Below are 14,974 nucleotides of genomic sequence, written 5' to 3' on the forward strand. Positions count from 1 at the left end.
GCGTCTCCTAGCACTTAGCTATAGTCGCTTATTGTAGTTTATGTTACCATATTTGGGACCCTCTGCTCGTGTACTATAGCTATGCTTCCGGACTCTTCTGGTACTGTCTAGGACAATCCGTACTACTCCAGAACGGTCTAGACAGGTCTATGCCTTACTCATCTCTTACTCATCCTATGGTGCGATATGTCGCAATTCTTTCGTCGTTGTATTATTCATCGCACTATGGTACATGTGACTAACCACTCTTCGATTAGTCATGGACACTTCTCTGTAGTATATAAGGACTTCAGATTTCGTCCTCCCTCTTCAGTCTTTCCTTACTGACTGAAGAGTGAGTACTTCGTTACACCTACCTCTAACTTGTAGTTACTTACTTAACCTTTGTAGTCTTGCTTCGACTCTAGGTACAGTTCGTTGCTACAATATAGTCTTTCCTTACTGACTGAAGATCTTGCTTCGACTCTAGTCGGATCTAATCCTTGTCTTCACAGCCCCGAGTTTATCAGCGGGACAGAGCATTTGGTATGAGATGTGGAGCGCTTCGTGGGCAGGTCTTTCCATTACCGGCAATCCATCACGATATGGTGTCATCACGACCAGCCAGCTGGACTCTCCCCGACCATTCCCCCGGGCTGCAGCTGATTGCGAGCTGGGGATATACAGTCGACACCCTCCTAACCCATACCCCTGGTAACCCATAAACTCTAAAAACCCATAGGATTTTGGCTTTCCCAAGTCGGGATAGGGGGAATTCGACCCCATAACCCATAGGTCCCCAGTACCCCATAACCCATAGCCTTCTAGGGCTCAAAACCCATACGGTAATAGTGGTCACGTTGAGATTTCGCTCATCAATAACCCACAAAGTACTTGATACATGCTTCCTTGTGTCCTCCCAGCATCCATCCATGCTTCAACCACATTGTGGGTAGCTTAGTGTGTTCGAAATCCCATAGCGCTCCCTCGAAGGGTCAGTAGACGCCTGTTCAGCGCTCGCTAACTGGGACTTATCAGGGCGCTTAGAAGGCGCTAAAGTTCCGGTAGCCCATAACCCCTCAAAACCCATATATTTGGGCCTGTCCCGAGGGCTATGGGTTAAGAGGGTGTCGACTGTAGCCACATCAGCTTGATCCACCCAGCCGGGCCAAGCTCCGTGATTTTACAGCCAAGCCAAGCCAGCTCTCAAGCCCAACTCGAATTGGCGGCAACACTAAACAGCTTTACTTTCAAAATAGACGCTGGTCTCCATCTACCTCCACGGACCGATCATGATCACGCACATACACAACGCGACGACCGCGACTTGCTCACTGAGCCCCATCTCCCACCTACGGGACTCTGATCCCAGCTCCTACGTATGCATGAAGGATCTATATCTCCTTTTCTGTCTCTTCCAGAAGATATTCTCCTGCGTATATTGCTTAATCTTTCAGCAGATGACATATCGCGATGTCGACAAGTGCATCTTCACTTGCTATCTTGCAGCCGTCAAACTCACTGACACCATTTGTAGACCTGCAAATTGATGAGCGAGCTAAGCTGCACTCGCGCAGTCCGGTACAAGGTAGAGCTCGATGCCATGGGTCTCGTCGATAGTATCACGGCGACGCTGCCTATGGCCGAGCGTCACGACAGACTTGTATTGTATCGCAACGCATGGCGCAATGCTTCATTTGCCTGGGACAGGAACTTCCCCGCTCATCGTCGCCCAGAATGCTGGAACTGGACTGGTGGCGTGTTACCCTATGTCCTAGATCCGGAATCTGCGGATGAGGCAGCGCTTCATCTCTATCGTCCAGCATCCCCTGGCAGAGGGACTGCGGAGTTCATTTGGTCTCTACCTCGAGGAACCGTTCAAGCGGGCTACGGAATTTATGGATGTGTAGTCGACATCTCGCAGGATCTGCTGGCGCTCGCACTGGTCCCCGGCCCTTTTGTGGAACAAGGGTAAGCTCCTTTAAGTCATCGCTCGATTTCCCCAGACTGCCTCTGATACATTGTACTAGGACCTGGAAGCTACAACTCGTTTCAATCACGAAGAATGGGGTACCACATCCAGAGGCATCGAGTCCGCTTCTCGACGGTCCCCTGTTCCACTCGCGTCCGAGGCCCAAGGCTTGCGTAATGAGGGTCTCCGGGAACACTATTGGGCTACAGATGATGAATCACTCCTGGGAATTGCTTGTGTGGGACTGGAAGGAAAGCTCTTTGCTCTGGGTAGGCACGTGTCCTTTAAATACGCACATTCCTCGTACTCACGATGTCGGCGTGCTAGCACTCGAGGCGTATCGACTTCCTCCCTTTCATCCTCCCTAGTCCCTCATATATGATTGTTATGCCAACACAGCAGATGTCCGAACGGATACTGCAAGTATATCGTCTAGACGTCGAAGCTGAGCCTTTCGAAGTTGACTCCAAAGCCCGGGACCGAGATCCCATGGCCACTCTTCGTCTTTTCGCCTTCGCCGATGGGCTCTTTTCTGACGCCGAGCTGATTCCTCCGAACAACAATCACGATATATCCACCGATCGTCCTTCTTTTAAGCACCAGACTGATCAGACGATTTTCGCGTTGTACCTTCATCTTCAGAACATCGCCATAGGTCACGCTAACTTTGGCCACGTCGAGAAGTTCCTCCTTCTCATCTCCATACCCTCCATCCTGAAACGATTGGATCACATCCGTGGTCTCGCGAATCCCGATACCGTCTCTACCACGTCGACTCCCGCGTCTGCCCGTGTGGTAGAATGGGACGAATGGGGCTCAACCGATACTCGTCTCATCGCCCTCACGGGTGCCTTTCCGTGGCGAGGCCGGGTCCGCACATGCGGCTCCCGCTGCGCTGTGCAATTCGGTCCAGATCCGCGCTCAAATCAGGATTGCGTCCGAGTCATCCTCGTCGACGCGCATCCTGCTGCACCTTGCATCCCGAACGAAGGGCTCGAACAGGCGCGCCGTGCGTTGAACCTTTCGCAGACGATCGCAAGCCCGCGATTGTTCAAGGAGCCGGTCCGCACAACGCTGCCTATCAGGATCTCCTATAGAGAGCTTCGCCCACCAGTCCCCGAGCCGATTGCTGTTGGTTTGCTCGGTGATGGACTTGTGTTTCGATACCGGCCGTCCGTGCACATACATCCTCCGGAGGGCGGATTGTTTGGGTTCTATGTATGAACAACTGTAGCAATGACCACAGCGAGATGCCGAGTATCCGGCAGAGAATTTGTATAGTGACCACGTATCCGTTACAAGACGCGCCTCCCACGCGCGAGGCCGCGAATTGTACTTGAAAATTCATGCGACTCGGGATGGTATACTGTGATACTACTAGGTATGTGAACACTATCATGGCGGCCGTGACAATCCTCAGGATCCCTATACTGGCCCAGCGAAGCTCTGGAAGGTTGTCCTAGCACAGGAAGGAGAAACAAGGGTGCCATAGACATGTTACGAAGTGTCAAGCGAAAAGGCAGGACCCAGGACCCTGGTCCTGCAAAAATGAATCTGAGACCCTAGCTTAAGGTTCGGATGACACCGGTGCCCGGAGCGGCCCGAACGGGATGATGCTCCCCACCTCTCAGCCTTATTCACGACGCTCATCGTCCAAGCCTTCCAGAGAACCCGCATGCAAATCAATTGTGTCATGCACAAGCACTTGAGCCTACTACGACTATCTGGAGCCAGCCATGCACGATACGCTTCGACGAGCGCCGGTCCTTACCCTTTCCCCGCCCACGCACACCCGACCCCACACCAGATATTCCACCTTCCGTTGGGAGCAAGCCAAAAGGAGATCAAGGCACGTTGTATGTATCTCACCGCAGCATGCTCTCGGAACCATGCCTCATAACATACGACGTTCGCCCACGTTGTCCTTCAGACTATGATTTGGTGCGGGTACACCACCCAGACGCCCCTTGCGTGCGGGACCTATCCCCGGCCATACGGCGGTCACGGTTCCAAGCTATAACAGCGGCATACGACATTTTACGAGGAAAGAAAAGTGGAAGCTTCGGTGGCACGGGCGATATCTACCGAGACGAGCTGCTACGGAGGAAGCGTGCATGGGCTGCACACGAGCAGTCCCGTCGTCGGTCGGGGCCTCTGTGGGAGGAGACACCAGCGCGCGGGTGGACAGCGAGCGCGGATGATAGATGGAAGGACAGGGTCATTCTGTTCGTTGGTATCCTGGTGCGTTTACCCTTCGTCGGAGTAGAGTTAAGGGCTCGCCTGAAGTGGGGTATTGGTGCTAGGCTCTCGGGGCGGGACTGGGACCCGCATTGATCTGGCCGTCGTACACTGCGTCCCAACAGGCTCATCTATCTGCATCGAGGAACCTCGCACAGGCGAGGAAGGAGGCACGCGAGTTTGGCGAGGAACGACGGAAAGAGATCAATCGAAGGGTGCAGGAGTATAAGGAGAAGCAGGCGAAGGAACGACCGCCGGAAGAAGTCATGTCTTCGTCAACCAGCTAAGTCGTTGTATCTTTATCACTTTATATATAGTAGCCTGCTTGTATAGACAAGGACGAAGCCATTCCCGTCTAATCCAATAGTATTACCGGAGGCTATCCCATCCTTTCATCGTTTTCGCACGGTGGTAGTAGCTTCCAGGCTTCTGCGGGGGACGATGGACAGAATCTCGAATGCCGGTCGCAGGAATGAGATTGGTAAGAATGGTCGTGCAGATGTCGAGAGACCATAGATTCAACTGTAGCTTCACGTACATGGTCATTCCGGCTGTTGCTCTGGAGCAGGTCTTTGTCGTTGCCGGCATTATGAAGGGCAGCCGGAGCTCGAGCGATGGGTCCATGGGAGTCCACGCTCACTGATCTACCTAGGAACAGACATCCGGTTCCGTGGTGTCTCGAGCGCGGAGCTACTGCGAACCTACAACGATGACCGACCTTGCTTGCGAGTTAGTGCTGGAGAAGTACCAAAGGCAATCAATATGCCTAGAGTGGTCTCGCCGTAAAGAAACCTGATTAGTCTTTGATGGTGTAACATACATATAACCTGGGGTACAGCGTACGAGGGTCAGCGCTACATCGTTCGCTCAGGTTGTTGAGAACGCACCCAAGGCAGCCATGGAAGTACTGTGGTGGCACTACCGTGCCCTGCAAATGACCTCCCCAGGCAACCTCAGCTGCAGCGCCTCCCTCGCCTCTAGCCATTCGTTCTCCCTGTCCTTCGTCTTCACGATCGCAATCTCGCCCATGCGCAGCGGCTTCACGTTCTGTACCCTCCTGCCCGTGCACAGCCTGCGTATCTCGCTGAGTTCCATGAATATGGGTTTGCTCGGGTGGCTGATGAGCTCCATATCCGAGAGCACGGGACGGTCGTCGCGGTACTTGAGGTCGGCCCATATGCGCTTGTGCGACTCGGGTGCTTCGTGGAACTCGTCGGGGGAGGGTGCCTCAATGGTACCGCGAGTGACGTTGGAGAGAAAGCCTGAGCGGAGGAGGATGGAGAGGATGGCGAGGTTTTGGGTCGTGTGGTGGACGGCGATGTGCTGGAGCCGCGCACGGAACGCATTTTGGATGTGCGAGCAGAGATAGTGTGGGAGGACCATTTTAGGGGGTTCCTACGACCTTCCTAGCTGCAATCGTGAATAATGTGGTTCTTAGGAGGGGGATGAGGACGTACGCGAGGAAGTCGACGGTGAGTGCGGCGAAAGTATTCGCTGGTCGGGACGAAGTTGATAGACGCCCATGATGCCGCCCGAAAAGGTAGATGTGACGTCGAGTCTCCGCAGCCTGCAGCACGACCACCATGGCCTTCCTCGACCTCCCAGACGAATTGCTTGCTCAAGTCGCCATACATCTCTCTTTCTGCGACCTTCTCCACCTGCAGCAAGCATGCACTCGCCTGTTCGACGTCGTCAATTCTACCGCGGCGCTCCAGTATGCCATCGAGCTTCGCGTGGCCGGCATGATTGACAACCAGGCGTCACATCTTGTTCCGGGCGATCGACTGCGCATCCTACTAGAGAAGGAAAAGGCATGGAGAGAGATAGACTTATCGGACAGGAAAGTACTCCCGTTGAATCACAATCCTTCCGGCATATACGACCTCACCGGTGGCGTACTTCTGCTTGGCGAGAGGAAGCACTCCGAAGGAAACACTGGTACGGACGGTGTACACACCGTGCACTTGCATTCGGCATTTGAAGAGGGAGCCGCATCACACACGCGCAAGCTATGGTCGCACTTGGATCTAGGCAAGCAAGTCATAGACGTCGGACTCGCAGTCCATGAACATGACTTAATTGCAATTGTAACATACTCGTAAGTATCATGCAACGTCAATTCGAGCCGAAGTTACCTGATGTATACTCTGCCTAGATACATCCACGAGGCGCAATTATGGGCTTCCATAGACATACATTTAATTCAGCACTCAACTGGCCAGCCTCACCCTGCCGCAGCAAAACCTGTGCTGCACTTTGACAATGTTCACTACCTCCCCGGGCATTCCAGTATTATGCTCGAGGTTGCGGGGGATACGCTCTGCTTCCTCTTCAACAACTACTTTCCGTTCGTCAGCGCTGACCCGGTCACGATGCTCATCTTGAACTGGAAAACCGGCCATCCCAAAGTGGTGAGCATCGGCTTTTTCTGGCAGTTGCGAAGGTGTAACATGAACTCAGGGACAGAAACGCCTCTACTCCGATCCCACCATGTTTAACTCTTTCGTCCTCCTCTCCCCAGATACCGTCGCCCTCCCTATAATCCCGAACAACTCCATCGAAATCTGCTATTTCGGCAAGGAGCTCGCCGCGCCGCCTCCCCCAGCTCCCGCTACAGGTGATGCCGAGGCCATTGACGCAGCCTCGAGCCTTCCCAACGTCCCCCTTCTTGATACAACCTGCATCCTCGAGCTCCCCCCGCTGGACCACGGCGCGCTTGTTCTGCGCATGACCTGCCGCTGCGAGCCGAACCCGCGCGGTCCCTCGAAGTCCGCAACTCACGTTGACACGCGCAATCCGTTCTACTCGGACCCGGAGGAGGCGATCATGGTCCTCCACCTGCACATGCGCCTCCCGCTCGGCGCGACGCGGGTGTACACGATGATCGTCCACCGCTCGTCCCTCCTCAAGATCACGCGCTACGCGCTCGAAGCTCGCGAGCAGGCGAAAGCGCGGGGCGAAGGCCCCGAGCCACTTAGGGAGTCTCCCCCTCCCGCGACGTCCGCGCCGATCGTGGCGAACTTCCTGCCGCATCAGCCCCAAGACAACCTCAACATCCTTCCCCTGAACAACCACCCCGTCTTTGCGCCCCTTTCGCATGGGGACGAGGAACGCGACGATGCAGACCTGATATCGCCCCCGTCGGTGCCCTGGAAAGACTGGGGCCCGGCGCACACCCGGTGGTTCCAGGACGAGATCTCGGGCACGCGCTGGATCACGACCACGTGCGGGCAGCGGTTCGTGCGCGTACGGAGCGACGGACGGTTGTACGTGTACGACTTCAACCAGCGCGCGATGCGGCGGTTCCTCCAGCAGCGTGCGCTCGCTGGGGAGTCTGTGGGCAGTCGCAAGGGGGAGAAGGTCATCGCGAAGGGGGTGCGGGAGGTGTGGGCGTGGAGTGGGAGGGTGGAGAACGTGAATGAGAATGGGCAGGAGATGGAGGACGAGGATGAGGACAACGAGGTGTGGGAGATGGCGGAGGACATTGATGCGGAAGCGGATGCGGGGATCGAGTTACTTCTGCCCATCGATGTGCCTCAGGACCACATCCAGGACGGCGCTGGGGTTCTTGTGGACACTGTGGGAGAGGGGGAGCAGGCGAACGTAGAGGCGGGTGTTCCGACGGCGTTGACAAACGAAGGCGGGGCGGCTTCCCATCACGACGGAGCCCTCTTGCCCGAAGCTGGCCCGAGCACAGACGAGGACGGAAACGATGATGAGGAGGAGGATCCGAGGTTGCGGTTGAAGGTCGTGCTGGGTACGACAGTCATCGGGTACTCGTCCGCGTGGGCGGGGGAGATGGAGAGCGCGTTACCATACATTGAGAGGAGCGTTCCTATCTCTGAAGAGTATGAGAGCGTGTTGGTCGATGAGGACATCATCGTTGGATTGAAGGTGGGTGTATGGCATCGTGTCCTGGTTCCCGTTTGCTAATATCTGCGTTGTATCGCAGATGGACGCTAATGGGAGGCATATCAAAGAGGTTGTTTTGCATCGCATGGGAGGACCCTTGTATTGATCTGCTTACATGCCGTGGACTATATTGGATTGGCGTGATACCCCGTGTGTCGTGCTACTTGTCTATCAAGGGTACGAAGTCAACAAGACGTTTTCTATTGAGATGCGCCCTCGATGTACGGCCGGCATGAAACATGCCACCATTGTAGAGGCGCAATCGGTAAGTGAGCCAGTACACTGCGTTGCTTGCAAGTCGGACTCTTCAGTAATCATCCATGTCAGATGCACAACACAAGCCACGTAGATCCAACTCTCCTCGTTCATGAGGCCGACAAAGTCGTCCTACACATCTCTCATTGCGGGCTAACATGCCGTCAGCAGTCACGTCGCGAGCATGTTATAAGTGTGCTTCTTACGATGTCTATCGGACCATGGGCGCGACGCCCATTTGCTGGGAGACGCTTCGCAGTATAAAGGTTTGATGTATTGTCAGCAGGTGCCAGAACGCTTGTTGCTCCTTGGGACACGACCTGCATCTTTGTCACCGAGACACTACGCTGTCCTACCAACTTTAGCACCGCGAATCGCAGTCAACTTTTCACGGCTCTCCCCGAACCGCCAACACATTCCTACACACATAAACCTAACTATAAGCAGGTGAGCACCCCTTAGTCAGCAACGTAGAACAAGTGCAATGACAGATGTTGTAGCTTCCTCCTGAGTCAGCAACGTACTGTTCCTTCACGATGTCAGAGCAGAGTGCCATCCCGCTAGAGTCTGTCGGAACACCCCGGGCCTCGTCGTCGAAATCGAGACCGCGTTCGGTCACTGACAATACTCACAGTCACCTAGCAAGCAAACAAGTGTGTGCATTTTACCATACATAACGTGACGCTCATGCCGACGGTGGACTTCATAAGGCAGCAGAGACACAAGGAGTCAATTTGGTTCCGCAGTGGACAGCCCCTTCGCGCGAGGTGTGTGCAGCAGTGCACTTGCCCATGTAGTATGCGGCATGCTGAGCGAAGCTACTTCTAGGATGCTGTAAACGAGTTTTTGGGGACGTACACGGAGGAAGACAAGGCGGGAGCCTGGCAGGAGAGCGCAGAGATCATCAAGGACTACAGCGATGAGATGGTCGCACGCTGGATAGCCGAGATGGATAACCTACTCGTTTTCGTAAGGCAACCCCTCTCATTGCCATATCCCCGGAGGACTTACAACGACGACGTTGTCTAGTCTGGCTTGTTTTCCGCAGTCCTCACCACTCTTGTCGCCCAAACATACCCAGATCTTCAACCAGGTTCTCCGGACCAGACCTTAGCCGTGTTGCAGCAGATATCCTTGCAACTAGCGAGCTTCTCCGTGAATCAACCATTTGTCAATTCTACACGGCCCGCGTTCACGTCCACAGACGAGACCCTCCCCGCCGTATCCTCTTCTACGGTTGTGCTCAACACACTATGGTTCTCGGCCCTCATTCTTAGCCTTTCCACGGCTCTAGTGGCGATCATGGTCAAGCAATGGTTGAGCGAGTTTCGCTCTGGTCTCTCCGGTACATCATTGGACGTCGCACGTCTGCGACAGTACAGGCTGAACAATCTCGAGAGGTGGCACGTCGGGGATATAGTGGCCATTCTCCCAGTGCTGTTGGAGGTTTCGTTAGTTTTGTTCCTCGTGGGACTGCTCGTACTGCTCCGTGACCTTCATCCGACAGTCGCAATCGTCGCCACCATTCTGATCTCGGTCACATTCGTCATCATGGCTGTCACCACCCTGCTTCCGGTCTTTTGGAGGGACTGTTGTTACCTGTCGGGGCCCACCTTTTTCGTCGCCACCGTCGGAAGTACCGGCTTCAACAACTTCGTCAAACCCGGTCTAGACGCGTTGGTGAGCCTCCTGGCTTATGCCCCTGACTCCAGGACCAGTCTACCCGCCTTTCGCAAGACGCTAGGAAAATTCCATGACCGCTACATGCGTCAGTTTGGCCCGACGGCTTACCGTGGTTCTCTAGTCTGGTCGTTGAGGGAACGCTCTCTGGTCCGCTCGTCCTCCGCTCGCCTTGATGCGGACATGATCTACACTGCATACAGTTACACGACCGACCTTCGCTATCTCGCCGGGGCTGCTGCAATTAATCTGGTCACCCTCCCATCCGCCGTTGCGATTCCCTGCTTCAGAAGGATACTCGGCTTGATCCACTTGGATTCCGGATTCGTCCAGAGGGGAGGGAGCGTGTCGATGGATGCGGATATGCGCCGCATTTCTACGCTATCGTACAAGTTCTGGATAGCAGCAATGTACCAAGCAATGTACTTGCCTGAGGCTCTCGTTACACCCATCAAATTACTCATTGCGGTCAACAAACCTTCCGCAGGTATGTACTCGACTGACGTCAAACTTTCCGCTCAATCTCATGACGATGACCAGGCGGAGTAGACGTCAAGGAGGAAACTGTGTTTGACGCAAGATATCGTCAAGGCGTACCTTCAGCGACCCTGGTCCCCTGGGATGTCGGCCGACACGGTAAGTGCCTACATGTCTATTCCAGACAGCCTCGACTCACCACGCTATAAGTGAGTACAGCAATACAGCTGACCCTCGATCGAAGGAGAACGCACAAAGGTCCAGCGAGCTTGACGAGAAGGCTTGACGAAGTCCTCTTCAATGCTTTCAACCTCTTGATCGGTTACTGCATGACTTCTCTCCTATCTCCAGATACCACAGGAGCTAGAGGCAAAGAAGCCGAGGTTAGGGAGTGCGCACAGGCCACAATTGTGCAATTAAAGGGCAGTCTTGCCCTGCAGCGGCGATGGACGTCTGGTATGTTGTCCGCCGTTGCATCCATCCTCGAGAGGGTCCATGAGTCGGACCTCAATGGAAGCAATCTTCTTACGAACGATCTGCTTAACGCCGCATTGGATGCTGCTCGGGCAAGTGCAGAAGATGTGGACAACATGGACGCCGCTCAACGGCTGGAAACAGTAGTCGAACGCCATCAGGGCACTTCGGAGCGACCCGTCTCACACTCATTTTCTTCTTGTGAGCTGAGTCTAGTGCGTCCTCAAAGCAGCAATCAATTAACCTAATTGTTGGATACAGCGGGCGCGGCCCCCACATCGAGATCCAAAGACTCTGAGTCCCATGAACAGCTTTTCTATGTCGACGAAAAGCGCATGATGATATAGTGGTATCTATGTGGCTTGCTACGAGTCACTAGACTGCTGCTTAGCTAGAACTATGCTGTTGTACACCTATTCAAGGCAGATGGATCTGTTTAAAGGGATGGGCCCGAGCTCGCTGAGGTCGACTGTCCGAGCTGCCAGCATGGCGTAGGGCGATTAGTTGAAAATTTGATCCACGGAGAAAAGGACCGTTTACCTTGCATTTCCGGAGTGGGCTGCGTGCGTACACGACTGAGTCTGACTAACCGTGGGCATCGACGCTCAAGGAAATTGTCATCCGGGCCTATACACTCTCACTTGAAAGACAAGTTTCCTCGAAGTCCCATAATGCTACAAACAACCGAAGTACACCCAAGAACGAAAGTCGGATATCGTGACGCAGTCTTCCCACTGATGACAGTCAATCAAACGCCTAGCGGCCTCGCCGTCGTCCCTATTCGCGTATTCCGTCTCGACGCCTTTCCACCGCCAGGCTTCTCCATCGCCGACTTGAGCGCGCGGATAGTCGACACGATCTCTCCTGCACACCAAAATCAATCAATCATACGGCGCTAAGTCGGAGAGAAGGGCAGTGCACTCACCGGCAAGCTTGGGGCTCTCCGCCTCGAACTCATACCGCTTGTTCCGGTCTGCACCACTGTGCACGACGAGCTTGAACGTTGAGCTGTTCTTGCTCGACTGCTGGCATGCAACCACACTCTTGAGGTGGTACGAGGACGTCTTGCCACTGTCGAACACATGCTTTGCCTTCGTCACCGTAGGGATGATCTTATTCGTGACAGTAAGCGGATTGAGCATCAATGAGAGGGAAGACGGGATACGTGCATGAATGTAACCGCCATCAATGGCAAGCATACGAGCGCTGCGAGTGACCAGCATTGGCATCTTGCGGTACACGGTGTATTTCTGCGGAACCAGCCTTTAGTACGGGAATAGCATCTCAGGGGAACGTCTCAATTACCCTGTACGCATTCATGTAGTCGAGCACTTGGCTCATGTGCTGCTCTTGAGCGGCGGTATCCGTGGTGAATATTGACGCTAGAAGAGAAACAACGTTGTTCAACGCGTCTTGCATGGAGTTCGCCCCCGAAAGTGCTCACCATTCGGGTCGGTCGTGGCGCCCTTCCTCTCCCGAACCTCTACGCCGTACTCGCGGAGCATATTTTTCCTCATGAGGATGAGCTCGCGCTTGCCCTGCAAGCTGCGTACCGTACGGTCGAGCGGGATGTTCATCTTGACGTCGCCGACTTCGACGACGAGCGCGTAGTCCTTGGGGTCGTTTAGCTTGCGCTTCTGGATCACGGCGTCCAGCACCTCGGCCATGTACATCCCGCCCGAGCTATATTTCAACGCAGTTAGACGCGGAGACAGTTGGCTCACTTGGGCGACGTACGCTTGAATAGTCGTCGAAACATGGCCTGGCTCATCTGCAGCGCTGGCGATACGGATACGGAGGAAGAGCGAAGGTCCGTGACTGGAGGACGGACCAAGCGAACTGGGGAATATGACCGATGAGCCAAGCGAGCCTCCATGGAAACCAGTACTTATTCCAAGCAGGGTCTCTGCAGTCGGAGGAACAAGTGTTCCGGCGTTGGTGGTCGCGTTGAGGAGGCCGGTCGATTTCTTCTTCACCACGACGCGGGATATTCTGCGTTGGATCTTCGACTCGAGGATCTTGTTCTGCTGAACTACAAGGGCATGGTGTCAGCGGGCGAGCCCGATCAGATGTCCTGCAATTGGACTCACTTTGAGATGGGGTAGCTTCCAGAACGGCATAGGCATCGAAGTTGAACTTCGAAACCTTTCCAGTCCGGTCGGGTGCTGGCAACTGCTGTCAGCGTGGGTAGCGAGCATGTAGAGCTCAAGCGACGTACGAGGGAAATCTTCGTCCACCTCCCCATCCTCTTCTGCTATCCGCATCACCCATCCAGCTGCGGAGCACTTGATCGCCCACTTCGGGTCCTCCTCCCCACTCAACCCCTCGTCAATCTTCGGCAGCCACCCATCCTCCCAATACGTGAACAACGCGAACCCGAGCACCTCCTCGAATGTCGCGTCCTTGCGGACGTTCAGCTCCAGCGCCCGGTTCGCAGGTTCGCGCGCCATAGGGAAGAACACGCGGACGACCATGCTCTCGCTCTCCGCGCGCCCCGATACAGCGCTATACAGCTCCGCAAACGGATTCGACGACGAGGAACTCGACGTCGCAGCCAGCATCGCGCTCAATGCGGACTTCGCAGGACGTACTGGGGCGACCGCCTTCCGCTCGAACATGCCATCGGGCGTCCGCGCACTGGACGACGCAGGCTTGATGGCTAACAGGCCGGGAGGAGGTCGTGTCTGGCTGTTTGCGGCCGTGCTAGGGGCCGGGGTGAGCATCTCGAACATCGCGTCGATCTGTCCCTCGTCGCGCTCGGGCGAGACGGACGGCCGCTCGCGCTCCTTGCCTTCGCGGACGGGGCTCAGACGTGAGACGCGCGCGCTCGTGCTCGGCGGTACCGGAGAGGCCATCATGGAAGATGCGGATGCGGAGGTGGAGATCCCAGAGAGCACCGACGCGTTCTCAGACGCGCTGTCCGAGTTCATCCCTAGTCCTCGACTGGCCGCAAATTCACTTGACGGTTGTCAAGCTACGTGCAGGAGGGAAGAGTATCAGGAGCACTCACGGGTCAAACTCGTCTTCATTGAGTTCCATACTATCCCCATCCCCGTCAAAGTCCTCATCCTCCTCGTCCGCGAGCTCATCATCGCTGCTCTCCACCGGCTCAGGCTCAGGCTCTTCCTCGCTCGACGAGCTGGACTCCTCCGGGTTCAAATTCATCGCGACCATCGGCACCCGTGGAGCTACTCCCGGTGGGTGTGCCCGCGCAAGCAGCCTCTGCCTCCGCCGTCTCTCCATCTCCGCGGCGCCCTTGAAGTTGATGATTGGAACGAACGCTGGTGGTCTTAGCGCATCTGACTGCTGTCCTTCGGTCGCTGCCCCCCCGCCATTCGTCTGCACTGGAGAGGGAGCTGAGCTCTCTCGACCGCGCTCCTTGATGGGTGAACTCGGTGCGTCCGGCTTCGTGGGTGAGATGGGCGTCGCAGAGATGACTTCGGTCGTTATCGGGGTCTCCGTCGTCTGTGCAGCGGGACCATCCTGATCGACGCCGTCTGCCTCCCGCCTCATCGACAGCCTGACGGAGTTGCGCGGCATCGAAGCGCGCTTGCCATTGACCCGCAGTCCCATCATGCCCGTCCGGGAGGGCCCAAGGATAGTTGTGGTGTACTTAAGATTCGCCCCGGGGAAACCTGAGTGTCGCCTACGGACAGTTGGGGCAGACTCGTCGTCGGAAGGGGTGGGGGAGGTAGGCATAGCTACCTCGGGCCATCGCTCGACGTCCGCGAGGCCAGAAGCATCGATATAGGGGTTGGAGTGAAAGCCGGGGTCGAGAGAGATGAGACGAGGGCCATAGGGGTCGTCTATGTTGCGGAGATAGTTGAGACGGAGGCTATGAATGAGATAGCTGGATACGGAGATGGGTATGACAGCACGCACTGATGGGATGGTGGACTCACTCCGTGTCACTAATGAGAGACATCCTAGCAGCTCCTTTCTCACTTGAGTGCTCTGATATTGTGGCTCGCGTGGCGTAGCTAGATG

General features: G+C 55.4%; 6 protein-coding genes across 6 annotated transcripts; 4 read left to right on the plus strand and 2 right to left on the minus strand.

The window, feature by feature from the left end:
- Window positions 1-1,301: 1,301 nt before the first annotated feature.
- Window positions 1,302-3,086, plus strand: DICSQDRAFT_182193 (uncharacterized protein; the record flags this gene model as incomplete). Its single annotated transcript, XM_007368179.1, has 4 exons — window positions 1,302-1,462; window positions 1,517-1,950; window positions 2,010-2,220; window positions 2,279-3,086. Coding segments are annotated over exons 1-4 (1,554 nt in total), but the record flags the coding sequence as incomplete, so codon positions are not given.
- A 558-nt stretch (window positions 3,087-3,644) lies between these two features.
- DICSQDRAFT_65936 (uncharacterized protein) lies at window positions 3,645-4,476 on the plus strand (the record flags this gene model as incomplete). Its single annotated transcript, XM_007368180.1, has 3 exons — window positions 3,645-3,807; window positions 3,882-4,192; window positions 4,255-4,476. The coding sequence occupies 3 exons, from the start codon at window positions 3,645-3,647 to the stop codon at window positions 4,474-4,476; spliced, it is 696 nt and encodes a 231-aa protein (XP_007368242.1).
- Window positions 4,477-4,967: 491 nt separating this feature from the next.
- On the minus strand, window positions 4,968-5,574 carry DICSQDRAFT_109383 (ribosomal protein S8; the record flags this gene model as incomplete). The annotated part of the gene is made up of 2 exons (XM_007368181.1): window positions 4,968-5,016; window positions 5,077-5,574. A coding segment is annotated over one exon (467 nt), but the record flags the coding sequence as incomplete, so codon positions are not given.
- A 198-nt stretch (window positions 5,575-5,772) lies between these two features.
- Window positions 5,773-8,122, plus strand: DICSQDRAFT_66011 (uncharacterized protein; the record flags this gene model as incomplete). Its single annotated transcript, XM_007368182.1, has 5 exons — window positions 5,773-6,287; window positions 6,321-6,540; window positions 6,656-7,201; window positions 7,298-7,564; window positions 7,913-8,122. 5 exons carry the CDS (start codon window positions 5,773-5,775, stop codon window positions 8,120-8,122), a joined length of 1,758 nt encoding a protein of 585 aa, XP_007368244.1.
- A 1,110-nt stretch (window positions 8,123-9,232) lies between these two features.
- On the plus strand, window positions 9,233-9,790 carry DICSQDRAFT_20583 (uncharacterized protein; the record flags this gene model as incomplete). Its single annotated transcript, XM_007368183.1, has 2 exons — window positions 9,233-9,325; window positions 9,386-9,790. Coding segments are annotated over 2 exons (498 nt in total), but the record flags the coding sequence as incomplete, so codon positions are not given.
- A 1,769-nt stretch (window positions 9,791-11,559) lies between these two features.
- DICSQDRAFT_109390 (uncharacterized protein) lies at window positions 11,560-14,924 on the minus strand. The gene is made up of 9 exons (XM_007368184.1): window positions 14,890-14,924; window positions 13,998-14,837; window positions 13,206-13,945; window positions 13,078-13,152; window positions 12,725-13,019; window positions 12,432-12,670; window positions 12,293-12,369; window positions 11,913-12,237; window positions 11,560-11,851 (listed from the first exon to the last, which is right to left on the minus strand). Exons 1-9 carry the CDS (start codon window positions 14,910-14,912, stop codon window positions 11,736-11,738), a joined length of 2,730 nt encoding a protein of 909 aa, XP_007368246.1. The 5' UTR covers window positions 14,913-14,924; the 3' UTR covers window positions 11,560-11,735.
- Window positions 14,925-14,974: the final 50 nt, after the last annotated feature.

This window comes from Dichomitus squalens (assembly GCF_000275845.1).
Source record: "Dichomitus squalens LYAD-421 SS1 unplaced genomic scaffold DICSQscaffold_33, whole genome shotgun sequence".
Classification (NCBI taxonomy): domain Eukaryota; kingdom Fungi; phylum Basidiomycota; class Agaricomycetes; order Polyporales; family Polyporaceae; genus Dichomitus; species Dichomitus squalens.